General features: G+C 42.6%; 1 protein-coding gene and 1 long non-coding RNA gene across 4 annotated transcripts in view; one reads left to right on the top strand and one right to left on the bottom strand.

Annotated features, from left to right (window-relative positions):
• Positions 1-256: 256 nt before the first annotated feature.
• Positions 257-2,303, bottom strand: LOC146590125 (uncharacterized). Of its 2 annotated transcripts, XR_014897045.1 has the most exons (4): positions 2,131-2,303; positions 1,787-2,010; positions 1,513-1,697; positions 257-453 (listed from the first exon to the last, which is right to left on the bottom strand). It is a non-coding gene; the product is annotated as an uncharacterized LOC146590125 (long non-coding RNA). The 2 variants fall into 2 exon arrangements; XR_014897046.1 differs by lacking the exon at positions 257-453 and having other exon boundaries at positions 1,520-1,697; positions 2,103-2,302.
• A 117-nt stretch (positions 2,304-2,420) lies between these two features.
• Positions 2,421-24,961, top strand: part of MTHFD1 (methylenetetrahydrofolate dehydrogenase, cyclohydrolase and formyltetrahydrofolate synthetase 1) — a 45,198-nt gene continuing 22,657 nt past the window's right edge. The window contains exons 1-13 of one of the 2 annotated variants that reach the window (XM_085315027.1): positions 2,421-2,585; positions 10,822-10,906; positions 13,195-13,254; positions 13,973-14,026; positions 14,378-14,514; positions 14,713-14,813; positions 15,164-15,300; positions 16,995-17,106; positions 21,800-21,927; positions 22,554-22,651; positions 23,610-23,783; positions 24,283-24,419; positions 24,731-24,777. In XM_085315027.1, the coding sequence (XP_085171153.1) occupies positions 2,545-2,585; positions 10,822-10,906; positions 13,195-13,254; positions 13,973-14,026; positions 14,378-14,514; positions 14,713-14,813; positions 15,164-15,300; positions 16,995-17,106; positions 21,800-21,927; positions 22,554-22,651; positions 23,610-23,783; positions 24,283-24,419; positions 24,731-24,777 (1,311 nt within the window). In that variant the 5' untranslated portion in view covers positions 2,421-2,544. Of the gene's footprint in view, positions 2,586-9,120; positions 9,239-10,821; positions 10,907-13,194; positions 13,255-13,972; positions 14,027-14,377; positions 14,515-14,712; positions 14,814-15,163; positions 15,301-16,994; positions 17,107-21,799; positions 21,928-22,553; positions 22,652-23,609; positions 23,784-24,282; positions 24,420-24,730; positions 24,778-24,961 lie in introns of those variants that run through there. The other variant, XM_085315028.1, reaches the window with a different exon arrangement.

The raw sequence follows: 24,961 nt of genomic DNA, 5'->3' as shown, positions 1-24,961 counted from the left end.
AGAACAACTGTTCTGGGCCAGCATTCAGAACAGAGACATCTCAGAAACCCTGAGGCTTCAAGCTCCCATAAAGCAGTTGCTTTTATCCTTCTTCATCCTGACAGACTTTAGAGGATGTCTGCTCTGGTACAGCACAGACTATGCTCAGAGCACTCCATTCTTATGATGGCTTTAGTTTTTTCCTTGTATTTTTGCATTAACATGATCAAAAGAAGCATATTCAAAGCATAAAATAGCAATCATTGCTCTCAACYTTGTATATATTTTCATGATGTTTGTTTCCTTTGCCACTGTACTTCCTTGAGATTTCCTTTATATRAAGTAGCTCCAACTTTTCTTATGCATTTAGGAGCTGGATACGGCTTTGACTGAACAGAGGCGTCTGTTCAGCCATTTCTCATCACACAGTCCCTTTTCCATGGAGAGAATCCCATTCCATTCCTAGCATTTTGACTGCAGGATGACAATGAAGATGAAATATTAAAGAAGGTGTATATAAAGGCATGATACCCACAACTTCTGAGTACCAATCTGTGCTTTAGTGCCTGACTACAAAGAGAAAAATTAGGAATTTAGGAAAAGATATTTCTCCTACAACAGAAAGCAGGTTAGTCTGATTTTCTGGCATAAGCATTTAAAATTCATCCACCAATATGAAATAAGAAAAGGAAGTGCTTTGGGTTATTTTTAATTCCCTTCTCATTTTTAGGCTTTACAATACATTCAAGTCACTTTCAAAATTTATCTGCCATTATGAGAGCTAGAAAATTACCTTTTTATCTAAAATTTCTTCTGAACACATTTTTTCAGGAGCTAGAACACTAAGAAAATTAGCATACGACCTAAGACACACATACATACAAATCAGGCAAGCTAGCAACTCTGGGAAGGAAACTACTGCTCCTGATGGCACCAGCTTCTTCTCACTTTGCAAATCAGGTCATCTGAATGAGTTGGATTTATTCCTTTTCTTTTCCTGCCTGATATTTTTGTACTATCACTTTTAGTGTCAAATCTTCGTTCGCAAAGGTTATTTTTGTGAAGTTTTGCTGTCCTTAACTAAAGGAGCATATCTTTCAAATTMTTTTAAAAACGGGGCTTTTTCCCCCCAAGAGTCCATTCAAATCTCAGATAAAGGCAACAGCAAAAACAAACAAGGAACAGAATTTCAAGCAGCCTAGAAGAAAATCCCTTCTCATAGTTAATTGTATAATCTGTTTAAATTGTATAATTCTGTAACTGTTGGAATATTCCAGGAAATATAGGGAATATACAATGAAATGATTTATTTCTAGCTTTTTCTATTTAGCAAATAAAAGCTCCAAAAAACAAAATTTTATCTCTTTTCCAAGTCWCTTTTGAAGAAAAATTTCTGACCTCTAATCGTATAATTGCAACATATGGTTTGACTACACAAGAGACTAAGTTCTCTCCTTACTAAAAAGGAAATTTAAACAGAGAAAAGCAAAAAAGCCACAGCTATGGAAGGAAATCAAAGGAGAGAAGCCTTACTCTCAGATAAGTTTTGAACGACGTATGGATTTTATTCCCCTCCTGGCATCCCAGAGAAGCAATCCTAAAGCTTCTGACGCAGAAGGACCTGATAGTTCCCAACCCCGTTTGTGAGACGATTACCCTACGCCAGGACTGAATGCTCTCTTAGCAGACTTTCTGGAAGAACTTCCTTTTTTCAAACCCTACATAAAGCAAAAACCTAAGTTAACGGGGGGCACTCTGCCAGTTCCCTGCCCCTCACCTGGCTGGCGGGGGTTTCTTGCAGACTGACCTGTTCTCTGACCGTGTGCTAGGTCTTAGCGGTAAAAAGTGATGGGTTCCTCACCGTCTCTGGGTCCTGACCCCACCCCGCCTGAGCAAGCCTGCCTCACCCGTGGTATCTGACTGCTCTTCCCATCTCCAACTTTGCCTTGACCATAATCGCGTTTCCTGCGTGCTGGAGAACACCACTGGAAGCTCGCTCTCTCAGCAACGTCCTGAGACGTCTGCTCGAGCCTGCAGAACAAGGAGAAGCACCGGTTATAGAAATAACCGTGGACACGGAGAGCTGCASGCATCCAAGCGGCCTGCTCGCTGGGCAACCGCACCTCCCTCAGGCCTGAGGGGACTGCTYACGGCAAGCTCGTCCCCTGGGACAGGCCTCGAGGAGCTCGTTCCCGCCACCCATGAAGACTCCCGTGAACCTCAGGACAAATCTTCTCCTCAGAGAAGGCGCGGCGCGGCGCGGCGCCTCCGAGGCGGCTCGGCGGCCATTTCGCGGCGCCGCGCCGCGCACCCCTCGGCCCAGCGGCGGGACGCGCCCGGGCGGCCGCCCCACGGAGACGGGGAGGGGAGGGGAGGGGAGGGGAGGGGAGCGGAGCGGAGCGGAGCGGAGCGGCACAGCCCCCGCCCCGCGGTATCACCGCCCCGCGGGCGGCGCCTGCGCGGCGGCGCAGAAAGTTTGGAGCCACGTGGGGCGCGGAGTAGGGCCGTGGCGGGGGTAGCGCTGCTCGCACTCGCTCCGGGAGCCTCGTCGCTGCCGTCCTCAGCATGGCCCCCGCCGAGGTCCTCAGCGGCAAGATAGTCTCCGCGTAGGTACCGCGGCGGCGGGGCGGGCGGGCTGCGAGAGCTGCTGCCCCGCCGCGCCCGCCCGGCCTCCCGCCGCCGCAGCAGCTGCGCCCCGAGCTCTGCGGGCTCGCTGCGGGGGAAGGGGCCGTGGCGGCCCCGGCCCCGGGCGAGTTTCCCCCCCGCTCGGGATAGCGGTGCTTCTGGAGGAAACCTGCGGCTCGGGGGAAACGAGCGGCGCGGCGGGCGCCCGGCGGCGGCTGCCGGGTCGGGGCGAGGGGGCTTGAGGGGCGCTGCCAGGGGCAAGTTACTACGGAGTTTAGAGAGAAACAGGATGTTGAGGGTCTTCAAGAGTATTTAAAATACCGTCGCACTGTCCCCGGAAAGCTCGGCCTGTCCCGCCTGCTCTGCTCCCGGCGGCCCCCTCCAGGCCCAGCCCCGGGGAATGCCTGGGGGCTGCTCGGCATCATCGTGGCGCGGGCAGAGGCGCCCGGGCCGGTGGCCTGTGGCCAGATGGAAACGCTGGCTGGTTTCTAGCCTTAGGTATCTGCGCAGTGCCTTGAGGATCCTTTGCAGGTGGGAGGTGGGAGCTTGTTTAGATACAGTCTGTTTTCATGTTATACAAGCRTTGGTCGCACCTTTTTAAAACAAAATAAGTTAATCCACCTGTTGGACAGTGTTAAGACTGATGTTGGACAGTGTTAAGATGGCCTAAGATATTTGGAGGGTTTGTCTGCTACAAGGAGAAAGGTTTCCTTCTGTTTCTCAGTTTCTGTACAGCTGGTAAGCCTGGTTGTGTTTTAGTTTACTTGTTTTTCCTACTGCTACTAAACATGCGCGTACTTTTAGATGCTGCTGAGTACAACACATCTACCTCTGACTGACAGCAGAGCCTAAAATGTTTGGAAAGTAGGCCTAAAATGATCTGAATATACTTGACAAAAGGCTGCTCACGTATTTTTTACCCAGTAATTTTTACCCAATAATTTTTGAGCCAGTTACTGGAATGATAATTTGGATACTTTAGTCTCAGTCTTCTGTGCTTCATTAGACCTTCATGCCTCTGGCAAGTCTTGAGGCCAGCAAGTCCTGCATGCCATGTGCCTGGTACTGGCAGAGCTCGGTTATTTGTTTACTGCAGATTTCCCCTTTCTGGCATAGAAACTGCCCCTGAAGTGTAGTAGGCCCTTGCAAGCTACATGTTATTGCAATTTTAGACTTTTTAGACTGACTAGAAATCAGGAAAGGTAGTAATTTAGGTAGGATAAGTATGTTTGATAGTTATCCCAAGCATTCACCATAAAACTTCTATCTTCCTTGGCAGTCTTTTTTTTTTTTTTTTTTTTTTTTTTTTTTTTTAAGTGGGGAGAGAGGGCTTGTATTTGTAGATACAATGGGGAGATATTTCTTCTGCTGCTTATTTTCGGAATTACATTAGCAGCTTCAGAGATTAGGATCTTTGTGATATGCACAGGACTGGGAAGAGGTATATACTTTTAACAGATACATACAAGAGAAAAGATTACATTTCCAGTGAAATTTTGAAGTTTTTGGCTGAAACATGTGTCAGAGGCATATCTCAGAGTCTTTGCCCTGAAGACCATAAGAAATGGAAAAATAATTGCAACTGTACAACTGTCCTTGAGTTTCTTTACTCCTGCTATGTTTATGTCCAGTATAGCAAAGCCATAATGCGTGCTCTACAAAACTGGGCCCTAGGCATTTCTCCTTTTGCAAGTGGTGTACTTCAAAGAGATACATGAGGAAATGAATTATATACCCTGCAGGTATCTTTTTGTTCCTGGTCCTCTAGAGAAAGAATGATCCAGAGAATTCTTACTGTCCAGAATATACCTACAGGCCAAGAGTCTTTCAAAAAATGATAGGCATGTGGTTTTTCTAAGAGTTTTCRGCTGAATTATAAAGAGGGTATTTCTGACCTCATAGTCAACTGCACRGTTTCTTCAGTGACTTATCTTGTAGATGTTTTTTGTCTGTTACTTTATCCTTTAACCAGTAAAATGGGTTATTTGCAAGTCAGTMAACTATTAACAGGTGAGGTGAATCTATCAGTAGTGTTCCAGGTGCAAAATTCTAAGTTTCTGTGTGTGTTTTAAATGAAAACTTGTAAGTATTTTGAACTTTCTTCTGCTACCAGGCACCTCTTCTCCAAAGAGATGTGAAGGAAGTTCCTAATTCAGAGTCATGTCAGTTATTGGGGAGGGGGAATCAGATAGATAGTGACATACTTATTTTTGTGAAACATATTTAAGGAGAGGGAAAAAATTGTGTGTGTGTATGACAGCGAGAGAGAGAAGCAGAGTGCTTTCTTGTTCCTGTGCAGTAGATCCCTACCAAAGAGCAAAACTTGCTGAGAAGATAAGGCTAGTTTGTACATAGGAAGTCTTGAAAGGCTCAGAAAAGGTACACAAGAAAATAGTCGTATTCAGTAGTGGGTTTTTTTTAAGCATTATCTGTGAGAATGAAATGTAGTTGTGTGCTATGCATGCTACTACATGGGGAGAACAGCATATAGGACAGCAGGCACTGCTCTGTGTGTGTGTGTGTGTGTGTGTGTATGTGTAAGATTCTGATGTTAAGTTAATGCTTCTTTTGCTAAGGCCATTTCTTTCAGTAGAAACAGATTCTAATACCTGAACAGTTGATGAAAGATACTGAGAGCTGGATCATTAGCTTTGAATAGCTTTTTAGTAATTCAGCCTTAYATTTTGCTGCAAGTACAGTTTTTCTTATAAGAAAATGAGTTGCAAAAGGTGAGTTATTGTGTAACGATACAGTAAATAGTGGATTARTCTAAGTCAGAAGGACAGTGCGTTAAGCATACAGAATATGGAGGGTTTAGAGGAAATGTATGCTCAACTTTTTTTTTTTCYTTACAATAAAACTTCTCTGCTTCTGTATCTGAAGTAGATGCTCAGGGCAAACCATTGGAGTAGCTCTTTCTTGAAGCTTACCTCTGCTRCAGTAAGCAGTGTGTTCAGTCATTTCCCCCAAAGTAGCCTAGATTTAGAAAATGCCCCATCCACTCTGAAAGTCCTAGGTTCGGCTTATATATGCACCAGGAGCGGAGCAGCAATCCTTGCCTGGATTAGTGGTTGATAAATTGTGATGGCAGGGAGAACTCTGAACATCCCACTGAGCCCCTAGGGATAGGTCACCTAGTGCTTTGAGATTAAAGTATTGGAAGCAGTGATGATCAGGCTAAAAATGTACTGGGRGGTAAAAAGAGAACTCCTTAGTTTTTCAGACTGGGACTCAACAGTTCTATGGCACTGCTTTGGAAACTCAAGCTAAGCCTAGTGTGAACTGAAAAAAAATCTCCCATGTCTGTTAAATCTGGTTTATCAGATTCTACCTAGAAGGTTTCAGGCATACACCAAAGATACCATACTGGATTTAATAAGCTAATGTGAATTGCACGGTYCGGTACAGTCACATGCTATTGAGCAGCCCCAGATAAGAGCAAGAACCCATTGTGTCAGATGCTGTACAAACACAAAATAAAAAARGGACCCTATTTGAAAGAGGTTACAAGCTTAAAAAATGAATAAACAAACAAAAAACTCTTAATGGGCGGCTGGCCCCAGTGCTGTGATCTCTGTACATCAGCAGCAATCTACATGGATAGGGTGAGTCTTTAGGGGGAAAGCGTATGTAAGGGACTGCCTATGGAAAGAAGAAAATCTTACTACCAATCTTTGCTAATAAAGACAATTGTAGATAAGACCTAAGTACTGTTTGCAGCCRCACAAACATGATTTGAGTCCTTATCTATTTCTGTTATCCTTGTGCAGTGATAAAATTGTTGGGTGCTGTATCTTGTAGCCTTTTTGRGATGCGGTCCTATTGGTGTTACTTGTGTTGCAGCAGGGGTGTCCACCATCAGAGACAGTAACAGATTTGGGGCAAACCCTTTTGTGTAAGTGTTAAAGACTCTGCTTTACAAGGATTTTTAAACTCTAGTGTTCTTTTGGCAGCCAGCCACATTTGAGGGGTTCCTTATATGCTTTCCGTCCCTACCCCTATGAATTATTGTTTCCTCAGGTCAGCTGTTTTGTGGCCTTTCCTGGTCAAATGTTCTGGATGTGATGTAAAAACCTCCATTTAAAAAAAAAAAAAAAAGCATCTTCATCTGTTTTCCTAGCCTAAGGAGTGGCTGTGTAAGTATTTGAGCTGACACAACCAAAAGAGTGGTTTAAACCCTTGGGAGTGAAAGAGTTGTAGAAAGAAGCAGATACTTCTCCTGTGAGATAATGACAGTGCGCCAGGGTCATGCAGTGGTGGTGGTACCTGAGACGAGATCAGGAGACTTGTCAGCTGCTTCCAGCTCAGTCATCTGAGCAGTGTCTTCCCCTCGAATGGAGCTATTGATTAGCCAGCAGCAATTGGGTAAAACTTTCCTAAGGCATTTCCATTCCAGCACCACTCTGGGGCGGCTGACCTGTGAATCTCCTACCCTGATAAGAGGCTCCTGGAAACTGGTCTTGAGTTACAGAGTCTATTGATCCAGATTTTTCTCTGTTCTTTGAGCTCACAGCAAGCTGGTTTGTGGCACACTGGTTTGCACTAGGGGAAGAGTAATAGTGCTTATTATAGATTCTTTGCAGGATTTGAAGCTTAAGCAGTTGTCTTGCTATTTAGGACATCCTGCCATGTTTGTTTGGAGAAAGGGAAGCTTGTCTTTCCTGGGGGCAAAAAAGCGAGTAGGGGCAGTGCTGCAGGCTGTAAGGAGGAATAGCCACAGGAAGAGAGAACCTGCAACAGATGCCACCGAGCGTGTACTTTAGGAGGATGTGGCCTGGTGAAGTGAGGAACTCTCACTGCGCTCTCAAACTAATGGTTTGGTGCTCAGAAGGCTACAGATTGCAGAGACCTGAGTGAGGACATCAGTAAACCAAACTGTATGCTTCATCTTCCCCTCACTGTGGCACAAGTGTTGTCGTTTCCCAAATACAAGTGTGTGCCTGAGGGTCAGCAGCYGTGACCAAGGTGGTGGAGGACCTAGGAAATACCCTCAGCTTTATACAGCTGTTTCTGGAGGGCTGCAGCAGGACTCCTTCTGATGCATGTGCTGCCAAGTTTGGCGTTTTGTAGCGAACTGGGAGGTCAGTCTCTGCCACCTGAAAGGGCAGAGTTGACAAGTTTTAACCTGAAGTGCTCTGATAGAGACYGTAATCTAGAGTTGATAAATGCCTGGGTTGTAATAGTGAGATTTGTGTCTGAGAAAGGAGCGTGTGCCCTGTCAGGGTGGGAGGCTGCAAAAGAAACACCTGAACTACCTCTGAAACCTTTCTTGAAGATTGTGATGCAGGAGAGGAAGCCAAACCCTCCTCTTGGGAGACAGACATCTTCTGGAGCATCACTGTCTCCAAGGGAAACATTRACTCGCTCATCTGTTTGACAATATTCGCACAGGCCCTGGACTTAGACACAGATGGGACAGAAAGCCTGGTGTTGTCTTCAGTTTGGGGGGGGGGGTATGCTCACACTCCAACCATCCAAGCTATTGCACGTACAGAAGCCCCCAGGAATGGCAGCAGGGTCTGTCTGCAGAGGTACAGGGATGGGAGCTGTGTTCCTCCCTCCACTTACAGCAGAGCTGGAGGAAGGTAATYTGTCCTGTGCTGGGAAATTCACTTGATAAAATGAAATTCAGCTCACTGCTGCAGTTTAGGGARAAAAGGGCCAATGGATTCTTTAACTTTGGAGCTGACTTTTTTCTTGTATGCTCAGAGTYGTGTGCTGTCCTTAACCTGGATGGACCCTGGACCCTTGTTTGCAGCATAAGCTTGTTTGTGAAGCAACGTACGCACACAGGAGGGGGCTTAGTGTCAGAGGGAAGGCTTTTGGAGGAACCACCATGTGCAATGAACTGCGGATTTCTGTTTGAAAAGTAGAAGTGTTTTCTATTGATAATAGAAATGCCATTGATAATTTATCAACATGAATTCWTTGTGAAGACTTACTAGGCACAATCTTGTTTTGCAAACTATCACTAAATAGCTGCTGGCTTACAAATATTGTTTTGTAATATATTTATAACTGCAGAGTTAAAAATAAGGATTTTTTTTCCTTTTTCTTTAACTGAATTTTCTTTAAAACCTCTGTCTTTGGCCTTTCTTGTATCTGGAAAGCAGTGGTAGTTAATTAACACTAGGTGGCCATCTAATGAGTAATTTCTCTCTTCAAGGCTCTGAAACCAAATCAACGCTGCCAGCACCACTTTTTCTTGTGTTTATTACCCTTCTTCTTTAGCTGAAGGAGAAATGAGCTAGTGCCTAATTACAGAAAATGACTGTAATATAATAGGTGAGCAGTCATGGCTGCTGGAGGTGAAAGCATATCACAGCCCTGCTTCACAGAGGAGAGAAGGGAAACCAGACCATTAAGTTAAACTATTGCTCCTGCACAGAAGATACCAGATTAAAAGTAAAACCCGGATCTGAGACTCTTTCCAGGTCACTGTTCCTTGTGAGAGCTTTATTACATTGTGAATCATGATACATTTGATGTCTGTTTGCATTTTTTTCTTGTTTGCAGGTCACAGGGCAGTGCTGTTTGCCTCATTGCCTCCACTGCATGCAGTTACCAGTGGCTGTTCTTGGATATAAGTCCCTCAAAGAGCTGGCCCACAGCACCTGCTCAGAGGCTGCGCACAGTGGGTTTCTGATATTGCCTGCAATGGCTGTGTCATTATTGTGGCCGTATCATGTCAGCAGCTGTAGTGTTAGTGCCTCTAGGGTCTTGCAGCTGAATGGCAAAGAGCTTTTTTTSCTGCCCAACAGATGATCTTTTGCCACTTCAGCATGAAGAACTAGTAGGACAAGGCTAATGAGTTCAAAAATCGGTGTCATTGAAAGTCAAGTCTTACAGAGGTGACAGCTAAATGAGTTCTAGGAACTATTTCTGAAATAAGATGAAGAACAATCTYTTTTACCAAAACTTCTTGTTAAGAGAAGAGATTTGAACAGCTAGGTTAGAAGCAGGCACCTGTAAATACTCTGAACCAGCACGTCAGATGCAGCTGGGCTCTGACTGTGATTTGGGATGCAGCAGGAGAGATGTGCGATTTGGGCCGCAGCATGGGCCASCAGACGGCCGGGTGGTTCCCCTGAGAGGTGAGGGAGGGCAGCCTCCTGGCTGCTTCCAGCTTGGCCAGCTGACATGGTCCCCTGGCAACAGTGCAGCTGGGTTGCAGCAGAGCAGCCTGCTGTTACAGATTCCTTTTCATCTTGCCTCTAGCATCTCTGATTTGGAACTTATAGTTGCAGGATAGAGTTGTCTGGCTTGGCTAGTTGTTACTCTGGATTTCCCCTAAATGGCAGGAACTGCAGTATCCCGGGTAGAATCAACTGCCTCCTCTGTTCCAGTATTCCTGCTGCACTTTTAGTCAGCTGGCACCAACAGCATCTTCTTCAGTCTAGAAAGTCTAGTTCAACTTGAGGAGTGGCAGACCTTGTGGTTACTGTTTTGAGGGTAGATGAGCACAAGGAGACCATCAGTTAATCAGTGAATTCTCTTGTGCTCCTATTTTGAAGATGTATTTTAATAAGTTCATCTTTACATGTCTTCACTGAAGGGTTAACTTGAGCTTTGTACTGAGGTTTAGTTCACTGATCACTGATCCATTTTCTCCCCCATTCTCCCTATGTTCACATGGAAAGATCTTGTCTATGTTTGGAAGCACTCAGGTAGGGATGTTGTCCTGCATGCATGCTGGCAAGTGCAGAAGCAGACTGGAGGCAGGAGAGTGACTGTGGGACTGCAACACATCACAGCAAAGTTAAACCAAGCAGACAGAAAATGGAAACCAATAGTATTGGCCAAATGTAGCARTGTTGTATCCTTGGGGACCTCTTATTTAGCCTTTTTCTAGAGTTTTGCCATTGTAGGTTGTCCCTTTGCCAGGACAGCATATAGGCAACCTTGTGACTGGTGCCTGTGGCAGATGGGTGGACTTGATACAGTGTGTACAGAAAGGGGATTCACTTTTGAGTAGAGTTTCAAGTCCCAGGAATTTCCATAAAGAATGGTTTGGATGATACTTGAAAGTGTCTTTGATTTATGGACACTCATCTTATTTGGGGATCTCTGAGACTTGTATACTCAAGGCRTAAGCGTGCATTTACCAGTCTGCCCATATGTAGACTCTTCAACTCCTGATTTACCATTGTATGAGAATTCAGACCCTTGGCTAACTTCTACATTGGTTTTGTTTTGTTTTTTCTCCCCACTCTTCAGACAAGTGAGAGAGAGACTAAAGAAGCAAGTTGCTGAGATAAAGGAGAAATTCCCTGGCTTCAGACCAGGACTCGCAATTCTACAGGTATTGTTTTCTTCAATAAATACTGAGTATCTGTGCCACTTCACAGCAGTAAGTGGGCAGCTGATCAGCTTCACCAAAGTTGCTTTGCAAAATGGCAATGCTTTATAATGAACAAAAGTGCTGAGTTCCCTGTCGGATGTTAACACAGCTCTGATGTCTTTTTGCCAGTTACTGGGGCCCGGAAACAATCTTTTTCTTTTTCTTTTTTTTTYCTTCTTTCTTCTCCCCTCTGACATTTCTTATTCTCTGTTTGGACTGCTGTGTTTGTGAAATGATGAAAATTCTTGCGTATGAACAGGAAGCAGTGCTAGTAGAGTCTATTCCAAGTCTTTGCATTTGTGTAAGCCCCAAAGTCTATCAGCTCTGAGACATGTTTATACCGGAAATCTTAGAGTTGGGAGTTTTATTAAGACATTTGGTCTGCTGTTATATGAGAACGTGGAGGAAGAAAAAAAAAAAATAACTGGGCCAAGAAGAGTATGAGTGCAAGGATGAAACAAAATCCCATTGCTGGATTTGATATTTGTCATAAATTTGATTAAATGCTAGCATCTATGCGGAAATGCTTGTGGGGGAGAAAAAAACACTCTTGTCAGTGCAGGATTTGTGTTTGACAGAAGTTAAGTGGATTTTTTTTTCCTTACAAGTGTGAATAATGGAAGCTTTTTGGTCAGCTGTTTAGTTCAGAAGCTGACTAGCAGTAGCAAGTGTCATGTAGCAGGAAAGAACTGTGTGGCCACAGAGAACTGATGGGTTGAAAGAGACTGCAGAAGTGGCTTCTGTTCTTATTTACTATTTTGGGCTCCTGGAAAGCTCTTGGTGTCTTTCTCTGTATTCCAGTGCTCAGACCACTATGGTGTACAAAGAAAACACTCTGCTTCAATGCCAGCAACAAATTTAGTACTTTCCTTCTTGGTTTTRTTTTTCCATTAGCTTCAAGGAGATCATCTCTACAGATGTCTTGTCTTCAGTTGGATGGAAGGAAGGGGGAAAGTCTTTTATTTAAAGTGTAGTAAGTGATGCTTTGGTGGAATTTGCTGAACTGCTGACCCTAGAAACTGTCTTCATAAATTACTGCCTTCCTGGTAGTGTTACTGAGGTCTCTTTTTGATTGGTCTGGGTTCTTATCAATGATGGGTATCTCAGAGTAATTAGTCTTTTGTGAACTATTTGCTATTTGGCTCTTCAAGCCAAAGCTCTTTCTCAAGCTAACAGTCTGTGGTTGGGGAGGCTTATCTCCTGATACTGATATTCTCATCTATGTATTTTTCAGCTATCTAAATCAGAAGAATTAGCTGTTCTTGATACATAGCACCACATACACTTACCTTYCCTTTTCTTGGGATGTGACAGATGCTCTCAGAGCTGAGAGAATAGGTCAGCTAATCTAGGATTTTGTCCTGTAGTCAAGCATATTCCCTCTTTTGCACAGTATAAACGATCTTTTACTTGACATCTCCTGCTGCTATCTCTATTTATCATTTTTTCTGTCTTGTATGAAGTATACTCTTTCTTAAACACAGCAGACTCTAAARTGGAAACAGCCCCTTTGCATAGGGAAGAACCAGTGCATGCTGAGTGTTAAGGCAATGCAGTCACCTCTGCAGCTTGTAATTTGTATGGGGACTAGGAATAGCTACCAAGTATGAGGGAACTAGGTTTCAAGTGTACGTTTACAAAGTTTTTCCCTTTTGTCTTTCATTTYCTTGTGGTTACAAGGAGTATTACCTTTGACAAAATATACCAGATAATTCGAGTAGTCTTTTGAAATGTGATGGTATTGTAATCACCCAATACTACCAAAAACTACAGGCTTTGGTTCTACTTGCTGTTTTCTTTTGAAGTATTTTGTGCGTAGCTTTGTTCTTGTTTTGTTTTTCTTAGGTATCTAATTTCTAAATTCCTGGGTATCAAAGAGGCCCAAGTTTTCAGAACATCTTAACCAGATAATTGGATGTTACAAGCACCTGCTGATCATGTTAATTAACTGGACATTTAAACCTCAGAAAAGATGGCAAGCAGTTTTTTTTCCTGCTTTGGAAAGCCTCTGTTTCTAAGGATTTTGAACAGCTGTAAATGCTGTTCATTTGGGAGATCAGACAGCCTCTCTTTCGGTGCCTTTTACCTGAAAGGACACTTCTTTGTTAGCTGGATCGTCTAAAGCCTGTATCAGTGTGTTTTACAGTGTTTCAAGAATACCCCTGTCTCCTTGATGTAGCTCAGACAAAGGAAGCCTGTGACTGGGTCACTACTGTGTAGTGTGACTCAATTGTCTTTTTCAACCTTAGGTTGGAAATCGGGATGATTCGAACCTCTACATTAATATGAAGCTGAAAGCTGCTGCTGAGGTAATTCCCAGGCTCTTTAACCCTCCTATGGCTGGCCCAGTCTGAACATGGAAAAAAAGCTTGATAGTCGAATAGCTTTATTTAAGCTCTGTCTGTATCAAAGAAATCTGAAATTCAGAAAACTGAATCCTTTGTTATAAGGAAAGAGTATAGATGTGTAACCTGAGACTTAGTYATGAGTTCTGTTCCAGTAAGAACAATGTGGTTGGTGCAATGTTTGGTATAATCAGCTCTTAAATTCCACATGCCTGAARTATTGCCATTTTGTCTATCCTGACGCATGGCCATGTGCTTATCTTCCCTACATACCTTTTTGATGTGTACTTGCATTTGCCTTGCATCAATTGCTGAATGGTACATTATATCCTACAGCACAACTGGAAACATAGATGAGTCCCTGTTTCCTTAGAGGATAGCTGGCGTCTCCTCTGCTGGCCTTGGAGAGCAGTATGCTCTTAAGCCAACAGGATGATGTTTATTCCAGAAGTTGAATGGGACAGTAGAGATACAGACCAGTCTGTCTAGGCAAAGCTCTAATCTTTCATCTACTTTCATTGATGGTATTTTCAAATGATAGGAATATAGCCACAGAAAATGGAGATAGACCTGGGAAATATGAGACAGTGYACCTTAGGGTGGGCTGGAGTGAGACGATGTCTAGGTCAGTCCYTCTTGTCAGTTCAGAAATCACGTAACTTGTGGGTATTCTTATTTGCAGATTGGGATCAGTGCCAATCACATAAAACTACCAAATACAGCAACAGAAGCTGACGTAAGTGACATAGTAATGAAGAATACTTCATTTTGGTTTTGAGCTAAAAAGATAAAGTTCATCTTTGCGCTCTGATTTTATAAAAAAGAYTTCTTGTCCTAAAATTCTAACTTACAACAAAAAACCTGAAATCAGTTGGATTTGGGTTTTTTTGTTTGTTTGTTTGTTTTAAGAGACCTTAACAGGTATACTTTTTAAAAGAAACAAATACAAGTCATYTATACTCTTGAATGGAGAAACTAAACACACTGAATGTATCTCTTAGTTAAGAGGATTGTGTGTTTTYTTTCCCTTGCCTTAGACTTATTTTAGTCTATTGTCCATTAGGTTTTTGGTCTTTCCTTGTTGTAGGTGCTCAAGTGCATTGCTTCTCTAAATGGAGACCCTGCTGTTCATGGTTTTATAGTGCAGCTACCGCTCGACTCTGATAAACCCATCAATACAGAGAAAATAACCAATGCTGTTGCACCTGAGAAGGATGTAGATGGGTAAGCTGACTTCACCACTACAAGGCAGAGAGCATGAAGCTACTCTAGGATGAATTTWAAAAAAATTTTGCATGACCTCTGAATTCTGAATCAAATTAAAACATTTTAAAAGTAGATTAACATAAATATTGGTATTTTGGAAGCTATGTGATCATGAGGCTGGGAATTTTATTTGTGCTTTTCTCTTTCAACATACAGCTTAAGTAGCATCAATGCTGGGAAGCTTTCCAGAGGGGACCTTGGAGACTGCTTTATTCCCTGTACACCRAAAGGATGCATGGAACTTATCAGGCAGACAGGTATGGATGTTTTATTTATTCATGAGGATGCTAGTCTTCAGTGAGAAGTTGTGCACATTGCAGGGTACATTGATGCCTTTGTTTATTGCATGGCAGCTTTTGTTGAGATGCTCCATTTCATCTCTGTTATTCCRGATAGGAAAAGAGCTGGTTTTAAAACTGTTCTTCCTTCATCCCTCCCAACTCTCAAAGCTCTTATCACACACAGCCCAGGAGAAAAATAGTATCCTGAGGTAACAAAGCCAGATTTCAACTGACCAAAAGTTCCAGGCCTATTTGAATTTGTTGGTGCTGGAATGCGTACTGASCTATTTTTACTTTTATCATAATACTGACTTTCTGTGATACAGGCATCCAAGTGGCAGGGAAAAGAGCCGTAGTGATTGGCCGCAGTAAGATTGTTGGGGCTCCCATGCATGACCTGCTGCTCTGGAATCACGCGACAGTAACCACTTGCCATTCAAAGACCTTGACGCTGGCTGAGGAGGTAAGGACAGGATGGATGTGTTAGGCTACAGTTTTAGCTGCTGCAAGGCAGTGCTACTAACTGCAGATTACTACCCTGTGTTGTCTAAGTAGCTGGACCTGGGCTGTTTTTCATCTGAAACAGTTCTCCAGTCCTGTTTATTGCATGGTTGTATGATTGCTTATGCTGCAGTAGGGTTAATGCTGGGTTGAAGCAAGACTTACACTGTGTGCTGACTCAGACTTCCATTAGTTAAACACTGAAGGTGGGATGTGTGCATGCATCACATTCTCATGCATAAGCACTCAAACCAGCAGTCTGTACTACAGGAACTCTTACGTTCATGCAAGAGAAAATGCTTACTTGGGAGCTGTATTTAAATTTTTAATTGGCCTTTATTTTAAGTCTGTTTGGTGTAGATGGCTGTGTCTTGGGGATTATTGGCAACAAGAGGTCCTGATTTATTGTTGGTGCTTAATTGGAAGGTTGTAATTGTAGTAATAAAATTACTTCTGTTTTATATGGGCAAGTGCTGAGAGTTTAATCATCCCTTCCTAATCTCCAGTAGTGGCCTACAAAATATAATATGTCCCCTGTTTCCACCCCCACCCCCTCTCCCTCCCCCAAAAAAGGGGGGGGGGCAGGTGGCCTTTTGCTTTAGTGGCTGAGAAATACTGGACCAAATAGCCTTCTTCAAATTTCCTTCAGGTCTTTTTCTATGACTAGGAGTTGGTACTGTTTTCTTCTTTAGCGGTGGGAATGACAGAAATAGCATGTGTTGCTGTGCTGCCACCTACTTGGATTTTGTTGAGCAATCAAAACTGCCAGGCTCTGTAGGCAAGTATTTAAAGCCAGAAAGGAGGTAGGTGGATTTGAATATAACTCACAAGGCAGATCAGAAATGCTGCAAAGCTTCATGCGATAGAGTTGCTGTTCAGTCAGGATGTCATTAAGTTGATTAACAATTGAAGTGCTAATTCTTAACAAAATCTTAGAAGTAACGTATCTCCTTTTACACATATTAAAAGAAAAAAAAATCGATGGGATRGCAGCTTCCTAAACAAACATGAATGAAGCAGCCCAAGAAGTGACAATGAGCTCTAGTCTTTCTAATAGCGGCTTCATGGCCAGATCTGTCAAACTTGCTAAGTATTGTCTAAACAAATATTGCTGCTGAATTACAATTGGCTTTCCCTGGAGTTGCATGTTTTGCAGTCTTGAACATAAAAAACACAAGACAGTGCTGCTGCAAGTAAAGCACAGCTTAGAGTTCTGTGCAGAGGTTGTTCTTGGCAGCTGTGAGATGAGTGCCGTATGTATTTCTGGTACTGAAAAGAGCAGCTCAACATGCAGGGAGAAWRGAAGAGAGGAAGATTAGAATATGGAGAGCACTTTCATTTTTATCTAGAAATCTAGAAATAATGTGTGTGATCCACTTAAGAATCATGAAAGAGTTCATAGGAGGTTCTGAAGTGTTGACTAGCAACAGTTCAGGGTAGGAGTACAGGCTGTAATTTCTGGCTGTGGGAACTTGTCCTTGCCAAGGAACTGCTAGCTGCTTTTAATTGCTGGCAATGCCACTCCATTCCTCCAATGGCAATTAGTGAGCCCACAGTTTCACTGCAATTTAAGCTGATCTGAGCTGCTGCTGGAGCAGCCCTGCTTTTCTCCACAGCTTATGTGATACRGAGTTGTTTTATTTGGCTTTTTTATAGGTTGCTAAAGCTGATATCCTGGTGGTTGCAGCTGGTAAAGCTGAAATGGTAAAAGGTGAATGGATCAAACCTGGTGCAATCGTAATTGACTGTGGAATCAACCATGTGCCAGGTGCGTGGATAATTTATAAAGAGTGGAGATTTGTTTATTTGTATATAAATGCAGTTGCTGAGTACATGGATACTGTTTCCTTGGTGTTTCTTCCACATGGACTTTTATTCTCTTAAGTCTCTGCTAAGGTAATGATGGCAACCCCTGAAGATCCCATAATATTTTTAAAAAATTTAAAAAGATTGGTCTGAACTACTGTTCTGAAGCAAATCAGCAGCAGTTTTGTTTCTGCCTTCAGTGTGGCTGATGATCTGTAGGACAAAGCGGAGACCGGTGAAATATTACAACAGAGTATCCATAAATAATTTGCCACAACTGCACAGTTGTGCTGCTGTTGTCACTTGTAAGCATGGAGTTTTGCTGTCATTAGTTTGCACAGTTAGATCTAATCAAGTTCTCTCTGAAACGCATACATGGCATACAGTCTCCTAAAGCGGCTGTGGGTCTGTTGAACCACGCTTTAACTTCTTAGGCTTGAATGGCTGTTGTCTTGAGACAAAACAGCTTCTGCAAGAGTACTGGTGACAGTGGCTGTGGCTTAGAATGCAGTATTTGAACATAATGGATTTTGGGGTAGGGTTTCACTTAGCTACTTTTTGCTTGTGAAGGAGGAGGAGACAGTCTGGCAATTTCTGTTTCCACCTCATTTTAAATCCAAATTACAGATGTTGAATGATATGGAAAATTAGTCACCATCCAGCTATCTCTTTGCTACACCCACAAGACTTTTAAAAGGTAGTTTTCATAATTAATCAGTCACTTTGTTACCATTATTTAACGGAACGTAAAGAAATTTCTCTTGTACTGTCAGCAGTCTCGTTCTTCAAAGATGACATTTGAGTTGCATTTAAAAACATTAGTCCTCTGCCTAATTAAAAATAAAAAAGAAGTCATCTGCTGTTGCTGTTTGTTGCTTGATATATTTGTACCAGCCTACCCAAACTTAGGCAACTTGCCAAAAACCGCAGGGCCACCTCTGATTTGCGCAAAGCAGGGTGGAATGGGTCCTCCCTCACTAACATGTTGCGAATAAAACTACCATTGTGTTTCTGACATATTTTGGTATGACCATTGTTTCAGGCCTGATGTGAACTGCATCTTTGAGGACACATCCCTGCTTTCTTGYGAGTCCTTTGCCTCGGGCAATGCTCTAAGATTTGAGCTTCTTGTGTAGCTAGCCCAGTCAGTGTTACATGCCAGCATGCCTGTGGYGTGGTGAGACTCAGTGGTTGTGATCTGAGAATGTACCATGGAAATTGTCAAATTTTAAAATGACAGATGCTACTGACTTTTCTGTGGTTTTTCTGAAGCTGCTGAATTTATCTAGCCCCTTCTTCCTTTCTSATAGGTTGCAAAAGAGTTTTCGGTGGTATCCGTTGGGAAGCCAATGCCAGAATTATGGGATTTACAGTGACACAAGGAGAATGGCATCAAGTTTGCTAGCTTCTCCAAGTACATCACTATATAGAAAGAATGTTACCACTTGCTGTGACTGTGCTTTGAATACAGAGGGGGGAGAAAATAGCATAGCTGCCTTACACTTTACTGTAGCTGGATGTGTGTAGATGGGATTTGCAGCTGGAGGACAAGGAGATGTCTGGATGTGCCTGTCTTTGCAATGGGAGTCCCTGTAGAGGTGATCCTGCTGGTGCTGATGATCTGATTTGGCATGTCCACATAAAGTAGCCTCATGCAGACTTGCAAAGTTGCAGCTAGAAAAGTTATAGCTCCATAGCAGCAGCAAATGCAGCTGTTTTTACTTTTGAATGGGCACTGGCTTGTATGCTGTCAGTTTGGAAGCTAAAGTAGACAGTTCCAGTTTGGGTATGTCTGGCTTTGCATAAGTGTGTGTTRCAGCTGAACAGAACTTATGTTCTCTCTGGATAGACAGAGAGAGGACCTCTTGAAACGTTAAGCCTGGAGCAGACAAATGAGTCATGTTCCCTTCTCAAACTGGATTGTATTTACCTTTCTCTCCCTACTGCTGCTATTGAAGAGCCAGGACTAGTCCAGCAGATGTCCAGGATGCCTTATTCCAGGCCTTTAGAAATTGCTCTGCTATAAGAAAGGAGAGGAATGCAGACAGAAGATGTTTCCAGAGATGACATTCTCCAAAGGGTTCCTCTCTGAGTTCTGATAAAGGAAGCAACCCAGTTCAGAATCATCTGATGCCATGGGATTTTGTAGCCTTAGCCAGCAAGGAACCTTGAATATTAGGATATGACAGCAGCAGCAGCAGATTGGCCTGTGTAGATCTGTGCCATGTGATTCAAATGCCAGATAAACTAGAAAGACATAGAGTCTTGACCTGATGTTCTGTTTAGATTTCCATGTAATGAAAATCAATCTGGTTTCATAGGCCTGTAAGATCAGACTGTGTTGAATTTCTCATGAAATACCATTCCTGCTGATGTCCAGAAAAAGCAGGAGCCCATTTTCTCTACCAGCAAGCAAGTGGCTTCATGTTGTGCAGATGAGTCGTGTGTAGTCTTACACCCTTGAAATCACGTGTCCACCAGAAACGTGTTACATGTGCATGTATGCAGGAGGGAGAAAATTGGAACAACTTTGGTTGGAAGCCATTTCCAGCCCTTGGTTTGCCAAACTTGAGTGTGTCGTTAGCTGTGGTCCAGAAGCTGCATTCAGTCCATCCCCCATGCAGCCATCTCTGGAGGTAGATGGAGATAATCATACCTATCTATCCCATGCCCTTTGTTTCTTTTGATCCCAAAATCCCTGGATGCCCTCCATCATATGTTCTAGCTGGCTAGAGGACCTACTGGACCAAGGAAGACGCRCAGGCTCTGGGAACAGTGTTGCTGATGCCTAATAACTAGTTTGTTTTTAAAAGAGCAGGACAATGAGTACTGAGGAGAATCGAAAAAGTCAGAAACTGTTGATGTGCACCTTGCTTCAAAGAAAATATTTTAAAGATAATTGAATAGCTCTTAAGTTTCTCTCAGCAGTGCTTGGCATGTGGTGTGGAAGCAGAGGCATGGATTTTTATTTATTTATTTATTTGGCTTGTGCTCATCACAGTGTCAGTATAGCGTATCAGGTTGTTTGTGTTTGGAGTGCCTAATTCATCATTTGTTTTCTTCTTCTGGGGACTGGAGTCTTCCTGGCTTGGTTGATTGGTAAGCTTGCTTGACATCCCTGGAAGTAAATGTAATCATATTATTTTCCTTTTGCATCCTTAATTAAACTGCTCTCTGGGCAGGGAGGCCAGATTGCGCTGCAATTCAAGCAGCAAAGCTGACAGTTGCTCTAGAAACACTGCTTAACAGCTGTGACGTTTTTCAAGCTTTGAACTTTAGAGAGAGAGAGAGAGAGAGAGAGAGGAGAGGGGGAAAAAAAAAGCATTGCTTAAAACGCAAACGCAGCAAAACATCCAAACTGCTGGTTGTCAGTAACAATGCAGCTAAAAATTAGTGTTGATGGGAGCTGCTTTTGTTCGCTCTTCAGTTTTACTGTAATCAGCTGTTCAGGAGTTTGGTTTCTCTTCCATTCCTCCCTYTCACCAAATGTATGTTAAAGTTATTGATTATATTCTCTTCAAACATCCACTTACTGTATGCAATATAATATTTCAGTGTAGCAACATTAAAATCTGTCTTCATTTTTTTTCCACACCACTTATGATGACTCCAGGGGACCTTTTAATTCACATATCACGTTAGGAGAAAAACTTACTGATTTTTGGCAGAATATAATAAATATTTGAATTCCTTAGATGATAGTACCAGTTTAAGAATGAATATTCTCTTTCACTCCTTATGGCTGAACTTTCCTYGTCACCAGTGAGTAGGTCACCACTGGAAAAAAAATGCTATATTTGCTTCTGAATTGTCAGGTTGCGTAGCTTAGCAGGCAATGGCATTTTTTTTACCAGAGAGAAAAGAGGTTACTCTACTGGAGCTCTTTTAAGCTGCCTGTGAGATTTGTTTTGACAAGAGACTCTGATCTCTGAGCTGCAGTATTTACTGGTCCATCATCAGAAAGATAGTGAGTGASTGAAAAGCACAGCACATTCTGCCTTCCCTTTCTGTAAGGGCATGTGATTTTATTCAATAACAAGGCCTAGATTTCCTCAAGAATGTAAACGTAAGTCTGGGTTTTTGGGATAAGCAAACTACATTTGTTCTCTCACGTCTTCTAGATCTTCGGTTCATATTGCTTTCAAACTGGAAGCTGTACTGTTTTTTCAGAGCAATACAGCAGGAGTTGTGAGAGGATGGTGTAGATGACATCTCTATTGTATGTCTCATTTGCTTTTTACACCTTGACGGATCTGAGACTTAGGCTGTGGTTTTGTTCCCTCTGCTACCAGAAAGTTGTATTTGTTTTGGCATCTTCTTCAAGCTGCCCAAACTGCCCTATGGGGCATATGCCATTGAGAAAGTACCYGCATCCTCAAGGAGGGAGAGACCCTCTGATCTAACTCACCTGGGGATAAACGGTGTCTAATGGGCTGCTGGCTGCATGGGCCCTGACAGTCTGTTCTGAATAAAGTCTAGTGATAACAGCTTTGTCTCATGCTTTTGTTTATTTTTTTTCTTTGTAACTTTTTGGAGGCTCAGCTTCTGATTTGGTTATTCCAACAGAGGGAAAGACTTCTGCATCAGTCAGTGCTGCCTTCTCTGTTGTTTTGATGAAATGTGGTTTGTATAGCTTTTTTTCCTTAAATCCCCAGACAGCACAAAGGCCAGTGGGAAGAGAGTTGTAGGAGATGTGGCATACAATACAGCAAAGGAAAAAGCTTCCTACATCACTCCTGTACCTGGTGGCGTTGGGCCTATGACTGTGGCCATGTTAATGCAGGTATGTGAACAGCCTGTGAGACTGCTGATCATTCCCTCTGGATTTGCTCTGGGATGTGTTGCAGCTGATGGTTATCACACTGCTAAAAACAACTGTGCTTCCTTCTTGCTTTATAAAGGTCTAGACCAATTAGGATTTCCAAGTCCTAATTCAAGCAATTTGGATTGAGTTAACTGAGGGAGATGATGTACCTAAAGGAACTTCAGGGCAGAAGTGGGGTTTGGGGTGTTTTGTTTTTGACTCTTAAAACTGTAAGAAAATGGCTTGTTTTGCAAAGCTTTGTGTGTAGTTCCCAAACTATCCACAAGATGATGGATAAAGAGGAGTATAATAGTATAAGCCAGCTCCATCTTGTTCCCTGCTTTGCTCAGGAGAGCCTGCTGGCACAGACTGGATAAAAAATAATATAGTGCACTGGAGGATATATATTTGTTTTTTTCTTTTTAAGAAAATTACAAGAAAAACTTTATTCTGGATTTTTAGCAGTGACTTTAATCAAAGCACAAGGTGTTTTGACGGAGACAGTCAGAGACAGGAGAGGCAAAATCTGTTCTGAGCATCTGTGTGTTAACCATCATGGTTTGTGCAGCAGTGATTGCTATAGTATATTCTCATGTTCATTTCAGAGCACAGTGGAGAGTGCACAACGTTTTCTGGAGAAGTTCCAGCCTGGAAAATGGAACATCCAGTATAACCAGCTTACCCTAAAGATACCTGTTCCGAGGTAACGCTTTCAATGAAGCCACTGGGAGTATTCATGCAGTACAGTATTGGCTTATATTTTCAAGCTTTGTATAATACAGGGCATCCGTGAGAACACTGGTGGCAGGCTTATTTTGGAAATGAACCACCTTGTTTTGTTTTTGTTTTGTTCTTAACTACTTTCTTTTGTAAAATGATGCCTATGTCATAGGCCTGACCCAAGAGAATAATGTGTTGGGGTAGATTTCATCTCCCTAGAGTCTGTTAGGATTGTCTGGGCCCCACTTCAATGCAGGACTGCTGTTTAGTTTCATAGAACCATGTGAATCCTCTCAAGACTGATTTACACAGAATGCAACTAAGGTGTTGAAGTTTGAAAAGAGGTATGAGAAAACACTGCAAGGCCTTCCTAAGGGAGCAGAACTAACTTGCTGTGCTCCTTTGATATGTGTTGACATTTTGCATTAATGTTGCACTTCAGAGAAGTGTAGGCTCAGGTCATATGGATATCGTAAGGCATAAACGTGGACTTCCACAAAACTATTTGGGCCAGCTATATAATTGCTGACTCAGCAAGTAGCAAGGCACTGTTTTGGGAACTTTTCAGTCTGACGTAATAAAAGAAAAAAACATAGCACTTTGATGTAGGAGCTGTTGGTGTAAAGCCCCCAAGGAACAGTTAAAAATATACAAAGTGCCATAAGGGAGCATAAAAGATATCTACCAAAAGGCATTCTTTGTTTAAAACACACACACACACACACACACACACACACACACACACACACACACACACAAACTGCTTTGAATGTGCATCTATTCTAATGCTACTGATGTTGGTGGGATTGATTCATTTAGCTAGGAGAGGGTGAAGCTTCCCTTGTAAAACATAGATTGGGTGTTTGTGGGTTGTGCCTGCCAGAAGCAGATAATTTGTGAGAAGTCTGTTTTATGAATTGACTTTCCTCTCTTCCTTTAAGTGATATTGAAATATCGCAATCTTGCATACCTAAGCCCATTGATCAAGTTGCAAAAGAAGTTGGCCTGCTCCTTGACGAGGTGGAGCTCTACGGCCAAACTAAAGCCAAGGTGCATCTGTCGGTTCTCAAACGGCTGCAGGACCAGCCAGACGGCAAATATGTTGTTGTTACTGGGTAGGTACTTTCCTCACTGAGGAGACATTGTGTATGTGGTGTCAAAGTGAAAACAAATTCTGTCAACATGACTTGTCACTGTATTGCCCTCTAGTAAGGTGACTACGCAAGGTGCCCTGGGTTTTAACAAATGTGAAAATCTAGCTGTTTGGGAAATAGAATTATCTCTTGTGGCAAGTAGTGGGAACATAATTTAGCAGTTATCTTCTGGACACTCATTGTTTTGCTATACAGGTGAGATTTATGAAGGGCAGACTGGATTGTATTCAAAGTCTTCCTAGTCCAGCAGTTACCAGGAAGTTGATTTAGAGGCAAGCCATGTAATAATCTGCCAATCTCATTCCAGTTTTCAATTACTGGAAATTAGCYGAAGTCTGAACCAGTCCAGAATTTGAGTTGACATTAACGGCACTACCAGGTGGCTGTGTTATCCTTGGAAATGTTTTGAGTCTTATCCACCACAAGGGCTTCATTGTGTCCATTGTGCTTTTTACTGCAGAATAACTCCTACTCCCCTGGGAGAAGGGAAAAGCACCACTACTGTAGGTCTYGTTCAAGCCTTAGGAGCACACCTTCACCAGAATGTCTTTGCCTGTGTTCGGCAACCTTCTCAGGGGCCAACCTTTGGTATAAAAGGTATGAGTTTTTCTGTTGTTTGCAGTTGGAATGAATGGGAAAAGATGGCGGTCAGAAATGGATTCTTCTTTTTCTGCTCTTACAGTTTTTGCATAGTTCCCAGTTAGGGTTGTATCTCTTTAAGAGAAGAAAACTTTGGGTACGTTCTTCAGTCTTGTCCCTAGCTGCTGGGCTGGGATTTTAACTAAGCTGTGGGTGGCTTCTTAAAACTCTTAAAAAAAAAAATAAATAAATAAATAAATAAAATACATGTGATATCACTCTGGGCTAAGGACACCTTTGTTTGCATGATTTGACTATTGTCTCTCTAGGTGGAGCTGCAGGTGGTGGCTATTCTCAGGTTATCCCCATGGAAGAGGTAACTTTTAATATAAGACCTCATTGTACATAATAACCTGCAGACTTTCAAGAGGATACTGTAGTCAGATAATTTATGAAATCTCTTTGTTTATGGCCTGATGTACCTAAAAACAGATGCTTGATTTCAAAAAACTGTTTTCAAAAACAAACATCTTTTGCTTCAGATAGATGTCTGCATGGTC

This window comes from Rhea americana, unplaced genomic scaffold (genome assembly GCF_003343005.1).
Source record: "Rhea americana isolate MKP2758 unplaced genomic scaffold, rheAme1 scaffold_42, whole genome shotgun sequence".
NCBI lineage: Eukaryota > Metazoa > Chordata > Aves > Rheiformes > Rheidae > Rhea > Rhea americana.
Note: the sequence above shows the minus strand (reverse complement) of the source record. Positions and strands in the feature narration are given on the sequence as shown.